The sequence below is a fragment of the Gambusia affinis genome, linkage group LG08, assembly GCF_019740435.1.
Source record: "Gambusia affinis linkage group LG08, SWU_Gaff_1.0, whole genome shotgun sequence".
Taxonomy (NCBI): Eukaryota; Metazoa; Chordata; class Actinopteri; order Cyprinodontiformes; family Poeciliidae; genus Gambusia; species Gambusia affinis.
Window position 1 is genome coordinate 11,314,896 of NC_057875.1, and position 12,528 is coordinate 11,327,423.

Consider the following 12,528-nt stretch of genomic DNA (forward strand, 5'->3'; position numbering starts at 1 on the left):
AGCTAACGTTCCGGGCGAGAGGCGGGGTTCACCCTGGACAGGTCGCCAGTCTGTCGCAGTAATAATAATAATACTAATACTAATAATAATAATACTAATAATAATAATAATAATAATAATAATAATAATAATAATAATAATAATAATAATAATAATAATAATAATAATTATTATTATTATTATTATTATTATTATTATTATTATTATTATTATTATTATTATTATTAAAAATAATATTTTATTATTATTATTATTATTATTATTATTATTATTAATATTTTTATTATTAGTATTATTATTATTACAGATTTCAATTTTAATTATTACAGATTTTAATTCTTAAATATTTAGGGCAATTAACTATAATGATTTAAAGAACCATGAGCACTTTATATCATTATATCCTAATGTAAAACAATAAATAAAATTATAAAATTAGGACTTTGTGAATTATTAAATTATTAATCTGTTTATTAGACTATGACATTTTTGGGCCTTTACACTTATTTAAGCATGTTCTTCAAACAAATAGTGAGTGTAATCAAAGTTCCCAATATGGAACATCAGACCATAGTTTTATGACTTCTTGCTGTGTGTTTCAGAATGATGTTGGTGGGCTTAGGAGTCTAACCAATAAGTGGACCACTTTCCTCAAAGCCAGGCTTGTGTGTTCAATTCCAGGACCAGATGGCGTGGACACACACTTTGATGAGCTCCGTAAGTGACTATGTGATTCAAAAGTGAGTCAGGATGATAAATTGACTTTTATCTTCCAACAGTGTTTTTCTGTGAGCAGTTTATTTTACGAATAAATGAATTAGCATATGCACAGTGGTAGAAGTAGCCAATAATAGCTTCTTGGTGAAAGCTGTAGAGTTGTGTCATTTAAAATAACCTTTTCATTTCTCTACTTTTTTTTTTTTTTTGAAGAGGACATCTTTCTGCTCCCTACCAGAGATGAAAAAAACCCCATAGTGTATGCAGTCTTCTCTACTTCCAGGTAAGTCAAGTTTTGTATCATGTTCACAAACTTCTTCTTTGTTCTTCTTCTTCTTCATTGTTCTGTATCTGACCATTTCTTTAAGTTCCATTTTCCGGGGCTCAGCAGTATGTGTATATAGCATGGCAGACATAAGGGCGGCGTTCAATGGACCATATGCCCACAAAGAGGGGCCTGACCACAAATGGGTGGAATATGAGGGGAGAATACCATATCCTCGTCCTGGAACGGTATGTTGTTCAACACATAGATGATTACAGAAAGTAAAATTGCTTCTTTCCTTGCTATAGATTTTATTTGGACAAGTTGGGGAAAAACACACCCCATAGCTTTCTTTTAAATTACAAAATCATAAACATTACCTAATTTAAATGTTGAGGATTAAAGCGTGAAATACTGAAGAAGCTGCGGGGTATGCAGAGTATAACATCTGCTTACTCAGCGTCATTACAAATGACCTAACCTTGGCTTTTATGAGGTTATACGACATGTTAATCAGGTTCTCATTTAATTTGTTTAAGAATTCTAATCAAGGCAGTGAACAGGATGCTTGGGGGATTTGGTGCTTTGTAAACCTCAGGTGCACAATTGAGTGAAGGCTCAGTATGAGCTATGGCAAACAATAAAAGAGGGGAGGGGGATTGGGAGAAAGAATGCACAGATGTTTCACATTAGATTGTGTCATGCAGTTGTTGTTTTTGTCACTAGATGGAGACATACTTAAGGAAATGTGAAGAAAGGATGTTCTTAATAATTTAAAATCTATCCAACAAAACATCTCTAATAATAATAATACTAATAAAAAAGGGGGAATCGTTTTTCTTTTGTTTTTTAGTGCCCCAGTAAGACGTATGATCCAAGAATCAAGACCACCAAAGACTTTCCAGATGAGGTGATCAGTTTTATTCGATTTCACCCGCTGATGCACCACTCAGTTTACCCTCTGGCTGGACGACCGGTCTTCACACGTGTCCGAGTGGATTACTCCCTTACTCACATTGTGGTGGACAGGGTTATGACAGATGATGGGCAATATGAGGTCATGTTCCTGGGAACAGGTGAGAGGTTTTTTTTTAAACACCAGAGGGCAGTGGATTACATAGACTCAGCAAATGCTCATGTGTATCAGCAACTAAGATTTTTAGCGATTTAAGACTCTCTTTGCATTCTCTTTGTGTGTCTAAACAAAGACTCATCCGTACTGAACATAAAATCAACTATACACACAATATGTATGGCTAACATAATAAAAACCTTTGAAATCAAGGTGATACAATTGATTTCAACCCTTTATTTCTGCCTCTGCTGCAGATGCTGGTTCTGTTCTGAAGGTGGTGAGCATCACTCAAGAGAACTGGTCAACAGAGGAGGTAATTCTTGAGGAGCTCCAGATCTTCCAGGTGAGATATACTTCGTAATCTTAGACACACAAATATAAAAGGATTTATTTTCAGACATATTCTAGTAATTTTGTGGTGGTTAATGGAGCAGCTGTTTCATAAAACCACAACGTGGTTGCCCTGCCTTTCTAATTGTCATGCCTTCTGTATATTCAACAATATCACCTATTATTTTTCCTTAAACCAATGCAACAATGTTTTTGAGGTGTTTTCCTATCTCTCTTCTACAGGTTTCATCTCCCATCTTAACATTGGAGATTTCTTCTAAAAAGGTACATTACCCATGTTGCTCTCACAGCCTTACCTCAGTGTGTCTACTTAACATTTCTGTTCGCCCTGTCGATAATTCACACCTCACGCATTCCGTATGTCTCATGACGCATCCCTAATGTGTCACAAGACGAGCTTTTTTATTTGCTCTTTGTTTACACATGCATTCAGGTTGACACTGTGTTAGCCTGTTCTCCTTCCCCTGCAGCTCTTTCCATCTAATCGCATTGGGGTCAGAGGTGTCAGTAGACACTTCAGCCCCAATCACAACTGCTATTAGTCCTGAACACTTTTTGACCTGTTTGTGCCAGTCTGTGCCTGCCTGTTATTCTTTCCAGACATGTCAGGCCATTTCCTTCGAGTTGCATTTGTTGACATTTTGAAGCTAATAAGATATTGCAACATGCAATTGATAACTAACAAACAACCTAATATTGGATACAAAGTGCTTTGTTTTGTATTTGTGCTTAGTTAAAAAAAAGTTACTTTAGTGACACCATTTTTCTTTGTAATCACCACAGCTTTTAACAAAAATAACTCATCACATGACAGAGGAAAAAAAGTGCTTTCTTGAACATCAATAGTAAATTTCATCTTGGCCACAGTTTTTACAGTTATCAATAACTGCCTGGCATAATCCTGGTGGAAATATTTAACCACTGGAGTTTCATGTCTAGCACCCCGTAGATAACAATCTAATTTGCATGATTAAAGAATTAAACAATTATTACACTTTTCAGCTTTTGACATTAAATCACATTTCAAAAACTGTCATAAAACTGTCTCCTGTTTTTACAAAGTCCTCTGATATGGGAGAAAATTTCCCCCAAACACTGATAGGTCTGAAGGAACTGACTCATTTAGCATCTCAAGGAACTTTACTTTTTCAAATATAATATAACTGCCAGTGAAAGCAGATGCAGTTATGGGAACATCAGAGGGTTACAGGATTAATCCAGTCTCATGACTACAAAAGGCCCGAAAAAAATGAAGACGAAAAAAAAACAATCAATAAAATAATCAACATTTACAATTCAAAACTCATTTTTGCTGCTAAATTACTGAATGAAATAAACATCAGCTGAATAACAAAAACATTTAATTGTGTTTACTTGGTTATTTAGGTTTGTCAACCATCAGGATGGTGCAAAGTACTGTTATTCACATTCAGCTTATAAATGTTTCAGGAAACCCTAATTATTCACATAACTTCTGAAAAATACCTTATCATTCTTCAGTGGTGAAAAATGGATTTTAGGATGCAAATGTCAACACTACTCAGGCTTTTTTCATATATTTAAAATGTAATTTCATTGTAGAAAGACAGCAGTTGAAATAAATCATGAAAATGCCCAAATTAACATTGCGTTCATGCCAAAAATGACTGAATGCTAACATCTTACAGGAACCGTATGTAACTTTTTTTTAATAACAAATTCTACAATAATGTTGTGTTTGATTTTAGCAACAACTATACGTGGGTTCCAGGGAAGGTCTCGCTCAAGTTTCCTTCAGCAGATGTCACCTGTATGGCCAGGCCTGTGCTGAATGCTGCCTGGCACGAGACCCCTACTGTGCGTGGGATGGACACACATGCTCCCGATATGTCCCGGCATCTAAGAGGTGGGACAGAGAGGAAATGAGATGCAGCTGTGCAGTTCTTTCATCTTTGTGGTTTTACAAAATGTTGTAGAAAATGATGCAGCCATTTATATACAAGTTTATATAAAAAAAACAAACAACACAAACCGAAAGGAAGGACACATATCTTAATTACCAAAGAAAATATGTGAATATTTGTTTATATCTGTGTATTGCAAATTATAGGCTACATACAGACTTACATGGATGAGTTTGAGGTATATGTGATGAAATTAAAGCAATATGAAAATGTAAACATATAATGTAAACCCAGTGACCACTTCATACGTAATATTTTTTGGTACGTGTTTGTGTCCTTGAAAGAATTGTTATTTAGCTTAGGATTTTCTGAAAATCACATGCTGTGGTTTATGTTTTTATTGGATTTTTTTGGTATGAGCAAATTGTTTTGTAGAGAGAAACCTTTTGTGATATGTCCTCTAAAAATCCTATGGTTAGAATTATTTTTTGTTACCACAATTTATTCCGCACCTCTTCTCAGTGTCACCATTGTTAAACAAGCTGTGTATGTTGTTTTCCCTTGTTTTTGTTATTTGTCCTTTCATGCATGTGTCTAAAATCTACAGAAACAAGACCCAACAGTTATGGGTCACACTGCCTTATTATTAGACCGTGGGGATGCTGTTTTTGTTTTGGAATTAGTGGAGGCCCTGCTTTCTTGGTTTGCCGTGATCTTTGAAAGTAGATCTTAAGTGATTATGTGCTACAGATGTCCCAAGAGGAAGTGGAGGAAGAAACAATATAAACTAAAGGAGCCCAAGTGAGCAACATCACAAAAGAGGACACGTAAACTCTTGTCTGGTGTGAAATTTCAGAATTATTTCCTGTGAAACTGTTTGACAGAAAAGGAGGTAGAATTAAACGTATTGAACTTGAGGTAGAAGTAATATATACAATTCTACTTCAGGAACCTTATCCTGGACCCAGAGTAGTTTCCTAGGGCAGTTCTGTAACTGCCACTGTTTCCACTGCAGTTGCTGCTAAAAAAATGATCAGTGTTAAAATGTTCTCCATAAAATAGCCCTGGTAAGAAAACAGCTGTTTTGAAATTTCTCCTAACCTCCAGAAGGGATATTTAAGGAGGGAAGAAGCATGTCCAATGGGGGGAAAAAAAAAGTTCCCCATAATACATTTCAGTCATCCAATTTAAAGGGCTCTATGGGTCATATTTTCTGTTAACTTCACCTGTAAATCACAAACTTGATGTGTTTTCCTTTTGTGTTGGCATTGAAAGTACATTCTTAAGTCAAAGTAATGTTTGGATTTCAATCTGTTTCTGTTATAATTCTTTACAGTATTTAAACAGTACTGAATAGTACACAATTATCTTCATCAGAGGTTCTACTCATCTTTTCTGTTCCACAATCAAGCTGGATTTCTGCATTTATGATATACATTTTACTTCACTAAAGTCATTGTTGTTTATTTTGCATTCTGGTTTGGCATCCTTGCCTGGGGTCTGACAGCATGGAATTTGCATGTTCTCCCCATTTGGGTTCTATCCAGGTACTCCGGCTTCCTCCTATAATCCAAAACATGACTGCTAGGCTAACTGTTCTGTCCTGTGCTTGATTGTTCTGGATTATCATTCAATGACTGCATGACTGCACACAGAGAAGAAAAGAGATCTTACAACTATTGCAAAGCAGAGATAATTTGTGTAAAATAAGCAAAAAGGATGCCAATAAGTAAATCTGTCAATTTAGCTTTATCAACAAATGTGTCCATGTGTGTACATGATCACTGCGTTTTTCTATAACACCAAGCCATAAACTACAAGAAGGGTACAAATCATTTTTGTACATGCCTGTATAAAGCTTAATGAATGTAGATGTGCATTCATTGCATTTGTCTTTCCTTTTCAGACGTTCTAGAAGACAGGACATTAAAAACGGAGATCCTGCCATTCAGTGCTGGGACACAGAAGACGGTATGTAGACTTTATACCACCTGCAGCTGTATGCTATAGGTCATATTAACAATGTTTCCTACTATATGCATTATTCACTTGTGTGAAGTGCTTGCTACAATGTAGGTAGAATAATTAAAAAGATTCACAGCTGACTACCTATTTTTGTTTCATGTTTTCAGGTCATGGTGGGGGCAACGTGGAGGAGAAAGTCCTTTTTGGAGTTCAGAACAACTCCACCTTCCTTGAATGCACCCCAAAATCTCAACAGGCCCAAATCCGGTGGTACATGCAGAAATTGGGATCTGAACGCAGGGAAGAGGTCAGTGCTCATAATAATACACACATTTTTGCACAAACCAGCCAAACACTCTGGCATGAACAGTTTAATGTCTTTCCAACTTATTCCTCTTTCTCTAAGATTTCTGAAGATAGCGATTATTGTTTTTTTTGGATCTTCTTTTTCTTTTTCTGGTGGATCAGAAAGTATGCAGTTATTGGGCCAAAGACAATTATTGCTTACAAAAGAATGTTAGAGTATCCACAAACTTTATATTTGACTTCAACCTCACTGGCTCTGAAATCTGAGTGTTAAACACTTGGCTACAGTTTTCATTGGTCCCTGTGTAGCTGACGTTTATGAGTGTTTATGACTTTCCATAAATTTTTGCACCTTTGCTGTTCTTGAGGGAGTTAAGGAATGACTTACTTTAACCAGACGTACCCAAAGGGATAATGAAGCAGAAGTGAAATGTGCAAAACTGCATTATGAAAGTGAATTTTAATCAACATTTTACTGCCACTACTTATTTTGTCAATATTCTGGATCTTGCAAATAGGTATGTGTTGCTGTATTTACTAGGTATCTGCCCGATACCAAGTAAATACTGAACTACTATCACTGATATCGATTCTGATACCAATATTTTTTTTTTAATAATTTGGTGGTTTGACTTCAGTTAGTTATTTATAGTTGTAATACATATTTTAGGCAAATAAAAATATTTTAACTTTAAAAGGACACAAACAAAATATTATTTTATTTTATTTTTTTTTAGTTTCAGTAAGATTTTTTCCTGTTGCCTGATTATAATACTGAAGGTTATGTAAGGTTTTTCCATGAATGTTAATATCTCGTTGTGAAATATCTGAAGTTTTATATCTTTCTTTAGGATACAAAGGCACCACAAACCTGTTATATAAACAGAAACCTTCCGTAAGTAGGAAAGAAATATAAATACTGTACATCCAATCTATATTTCTGAGGTTTTGATTGTGTGTAATGAGTGTGCACATTGGTTCCTGAATGGTTTAAAGAGCTGCTTTTATGTTCAGTTCCATCTCAACCTTAACACAACTCAGAACAATGGAAAAGAAAATTAATTGAAACCTACCAGGCATAAAATATTTTCCTATGTAAAAACATGTTTTTCAAATCAACAACAAAGATGTGCTGTTTAGAAAAAATAGTGTAGCACCTTTTCTAAGGAATCAAAATAACTGATTTTTAGTAGAAACTAGTTGAAGTGGAACATGGTAAAATCCCCAAAGAGGGAAAAAAACACATACTTAAAAGATCTATTATTTTTAAGTAGAATATATGAAAGTTTATGTTCAGAAGTTTTCATTAAGTCTGATAGGGAAGCATTACAGACTATATATTTGTTAACTAGAAAATCCGAAAAGATATATATATATATATATATATATATATATATATATATATATATATATATATATATATATATATGTTTTTTTTATTTTTTTTTACCTAAACAGAAAACTGTTGTACAATGATGGAAATGCCTATTTTAGGAATTGCAGACAAGGAAAACCTAAAATTGTCAGAAACTACTTTGCATGCAAAGTATTTCAAGATCTGAGTTGTCTTTGGCTTCAAATGTGAATCCAACAGCTGTTTTCCAACTGTGTTCTAAAACTCTTGGTCATAAAAATTTAAGACAAGCAGAGGTGCAAAGAAAAACATGAGGTGAAATGAAAAGGAGGATTTAACATGTAGAAATAGACTCATTAGCTATAATTTTCTTCACTGAAACAACAAAGATATGCTTATTCAGCCCTTCTTTCTCCTGTCCAAACATTTAAAGTCTTGTTTCTCCCATTGTTAACGGCCCTACTACTGGCTAACTTATACACTCCTCATCTCTGACTCCAATTCCCTTTTTTCTAATTTACCCTCTCAGCTGTCTGCTTTTTGTTTTATGTTTCATGAGAGAGTCTAAGTCCAGACAGGTGCAAAGGACTCCTGCCTTACAGACTCTGACTAAGGAAAACACCTTATTTTTTTGTCTTTGGTGTGTTTGTCTGTCTGTGTGTCATCTTTGCAACCCCACAGCGGAAACCATAACAAAACACTTGCAATGCACAGCCATATGTTTTAGGGTAGTTAACACAATGGTGTGTTTACTATGTTTTTGTCTAGAAATGCAGTGATAGTTGACCTGTTGCATCAAAGTAATGCTGTACATGCAAAGTCTTCCTCTGAAGGTCTTTCAAGTTATAGAATGAAGTAAAGATTAAATAAAATACATAATATTAATTCAAAGAATTGGTTAGTTTTGCAACAGCCAAGTTTCTTTTCTGTTTTATTTATCATAATGTGCAAATAAAATATTTAATGCAGCAATAAATACTTTAAGAATAAAATACTAAAATCTTCAGACTAAACATACATCAACCATTTCATAATTGAATGTATGTATATTTACTTAACTAAACAATTACATTTAAACAGAAACAAATTGCATGTTAGATTTTTTAAAATGACCTAAGTCCAGTAAAAAAGGATTTTAACAGAACATATTGTGGCTATACCTCAACCCTTTAAGGAAGAAAATCTTGACTTGACAGTGTGTAGCAGCCATATCAATAACACGGCATGTGGCTCATCTACAAGGTGAGCCGCAAAAGTTTACTGCTAAACAAGCTGGCTGTTCACAAAGGACTTTATCAAAGTACTTAATGGAAAATTAAGTGAAAAGAATAAGTGAAGGTCACAAACAACTACATTCTTGAAAGGATGTAATTGTTAAACTGTTGGAAGTTATTTTAAAACTTTAGTCAAAGAGACACCGAAATAAGAAGCAGACCTCAGATTTCTGACACTTGGCTTCAAAGTCCAACATCTGAATCATTACTATCAGGCACTCCACTGTCCTATTCAGAGGCTGTAACCATAACAGTTGCAGTCTCAATTTGTTGTGTTTATAAAATTCTTATCTACAGTATTTATGTTTCCTATTTTTCTACTCTGTTTTTGCTGTATTCTGACCAATTTCCTCTTTAAGCCTTACATTTCTATCCCACCCCAATAACCTCACACTTCCTGTCATTATGCTGCTCAGTTTATAGACTTGGTTTTCTTGTATCTTTCACGTTGTCTAGACAGCTTCTCTCTGTGTTTTCCTGCTGTGTTTTGATGGAGACATCCTCAGCCAGCTGCAGTCTGCGTCTGCAATATAATGCTCACGCTTCTCATGTGCTCCCTTGTTTTTATCCCACCACTAAGGTTATTAAAGATATTAACTGAAGGAATGCAGCTTTCATACTTGCAACATCCTTGCACGTGTGTATGTTCACCTCCTAGAGTCTGAAATATTTTACCATTAAGAAATAACTTGTGAGAAAGGCATGGATGATGATAAAATGCATGCTGTGTGTTCATTAAATCACGACTTGCCCTCTTTTACAACATGTGAATTTAATTTGATACTTAAGGTGTCATGGTAACTAAAAGAAAATACAAATATGCATGTGGGTGTGCCTTCAATGCAGAATTGTTTTTTTGATGTGCTGGATTTTTTGATGTGCTGGATTTCCATCAAAAATTTGATGTGCTAAATAAAACACCATTATACAAATATCATGAAAGCACTCGAGGACACAAATAAAGACAGACCATCTGGGTGAGTTTAAATGTCTGGCGCTGTTTTTCAGTCACAGATGCCTTTATTTCGGACTGTGGAGAAGCTTAAAAGACCCAAAATGAGCACATAAACACTGATTGAATTGTTTTAAATTGAGAAAGACTTTTACATGTTCGGAAAAAACTTATGTTTTGCCACGTCACTGCAGTGTATTAGAACACAGCAATGTGATGGAGTAGGTAATATAACACATGTCATATGTATGTACAGCCCTTCAATGGCTGAAAATATGTATGTATTTTATTGTGATTTATGTCGCACACCAACACCAATAGGTGCATAAAGATTTGGTAAGTGGAAGAACAAAAATTTTACTTTGATATTCAATGTTTTCTTTGTTAATGTCAATCACTTTCTTCAGCAGAAACAGAAAATTGTATAAATGTTCAATGGGTGTGAATACCTTTGCAATGAACTGTAGACGCCAACATTCACAAGGAAAAACAAATCTGTCACGCACATAAAATTCTTGTTATTTATAACTTCCAATAGTCACAGGCGGATTATGGATGTTTACTTCTAAAGAAATCAGACATGCACAAGCAGTAACACAGTGCACACACGCACTGTTTCTAATGCTCCGTCATGGTCATCTTAACACTGCTGCATTGCTTTAGGTGGAGACAGAAGAATTGCCACTTGGTTAATCATCTGGAGGGTAAAGAATGGCAGAATCCTAAAGATGTTCGGCTGTATATGTTCAGGTTTTTATTCTGACCGCCTGGATGAGTCATCAATGCAATGTTGGATCCTATTTGGAGGACTTAGCGTAATTATGGAAAAGTTCCCCACTTTCCCTTGTTTTCTTCATTTGACAATAATGACTTTCACAGTGGTTCATTTCAGTCCCAAAGCCTTTATGGTCCTTCTCATTCTGAGATGGGTCATAAAGCGATTGGATTTTTTTTTTTTTTCTTGAATTTCTTCAGATCAGGGCATATTGCATTGTGTTTGAGATCTTTTACCATTGTTCATTATTGTTATCTGACAAAATCTATTTAAGCAATATTTTGATATCAGTTTGTTATTGTCCATAATAAATGTAGTTGGAAACTCATAAGTGTATCACAAAGGCAAAATTACAGAAATGGATTTGTTTTTTAGATTACATACACTTTCAAACTCAATACCATATTGAGTGCAGTAATTTTTCTTATAGCAGAAGGATTCTTGAGTTTTCTTTATTTGAAAACAGATGTGATCTTTTCGTCTCAGTCTCTCTAATGAGTGTCTGTCATGTTTCTTTTTGCCTCCCAGGTCAGGCTGGACGATCGCGTTGTCCATACAGACCGAGGACTTCTAATTCGCTCCCTTCATGCCTCTGATGTTGGCATGTACTTCTGTGTGGCTCAGGAGCACACACACTTCACACACACCCTCCTTCGTCTCACGCTGCAGCTTCTCACACATGGACAACTTGACAGAAAACCCAAGCTCAGTGAAGATGTCGTAGAGCTGCACCATAGTGCAGAGGCCCGTCAACGTTACAAGGACTATTTGAGAGTAATGAGCTCTCCCTTCCACTCCTTGGAAGAGTACTGTGATTCACTTTGGCTGGATAAGAGGGCGTCCAGGATGAGAGGGAAAAGTTTAGGACATGGCAAATGGAAACACATACAGGACATGAAGAAGAATAGAAACAGGAGACACCACAGGGACAGGGAGGAAGACAAAGAGAGAAAGAGCCAAGAGAGGGTAATTAGGGCAGTGTGAAGGTGAAGAAGAGGGACAAGACATAAATATTTTCATAAACAAACTTTGTACTGTACATTTAAATAGGAGTTAAAGGTGAAACTAATGGGACAGAGAAATGTAAAGTTGCTGCCCCAAATGAGGTTCTGACAAAGTTCTGCCAATTTGATATCTGACAAATTATCCAAATGTTTCTAAATCTTTACACAGTTTTTTTTCTTCTGTATGTCTATATCTTGGAAAGTGACAACAATACCGATTATGGTAGCTATACACAATTACTTTATAGTTACAAAGTAATTTTTGCAACTTTATCATCTATAAGCTTTAAAGCCATATTTCTTTCCTCAGCTGTATTCCACCAACATGACATGGCTTAATAAAAAATGTTAAAGGTAAAATAAATAAAAGAAAATCTAAATACTTAAAGAAAATTTGACGACATTGGATAAATGTTAAATGAGTGTAAATATTTATGTAACATGTACAGTAAGTGTAGCATTCTTTTTTTCTGTAATACCTTTTGTATTTCTAAAAAGATATATTATGTTGTGTTTCCTCCCTCCTTTTTGATGTAGACTTGATAGATTTTGTTCATTTACTACTGTTTCTTAAAGATATTTAAATAAAATTACCTCACATTCGTAA

The 12,528-nt window shown here is 35.0% G+C and overlaps 1 protein-coding gene across 2 annotated transcripts in view; it reads left to right on the top strand.

Moving 5' to 3' along the window:
• sema3d (sema domain, immunoglobulin domain (Ig), short basic domain, secreted, (semaphorin) 3D) overlaps positions 1 to 12,528 on the top strand; it is a 38,746-nt gene extending 26,218 nt beyond the window's left edge. For both annotated transcript variants that reach the window (XM_044125022.1, XM_044125021.1), the window contains exons 9-18: positions 603 to 717; positions 931 to 1,000; positions 1,086 to 1,230; positions 1,836 to 2,058; positions 2,312 to 2,400; positions 2,631 to 2,672; positions 4,136 to 4,293; positions 6,198 to 6,262; positions 6,424 to 6,563; positions 11,446 to 12,528. In XM_044125022.1, the coding sequence (XP_043980957.1) occupies positions 603 to 717; positions 931 to 1,000; positions 1,086 to 1,230; positions 1,836 to 2,058; positions 2,312 to 2,400; positions 2,631 to 2,672; positions 4,136 to 4,293; positions 6,198 to 6,262; positions 6,424 to 6,563; positions 11,446 to 11,901 (1,503 nt within the window). In that variant the 3' untranslated portion in view covers positions 11,902 to 12,528. The remainder of the gene's footprint in view (positions 1 to 602; positions 718 to 930; positions 1,001 to 1,085; positions 1,231 to 1,835; positions 2,059 to 2,311; positions 2,401 to 2,630; positions 2,673 to 4,135; positions 4,294 to 6,197; positions 6,263 to 6,423; positions 6,564 to 11,445) is intronic.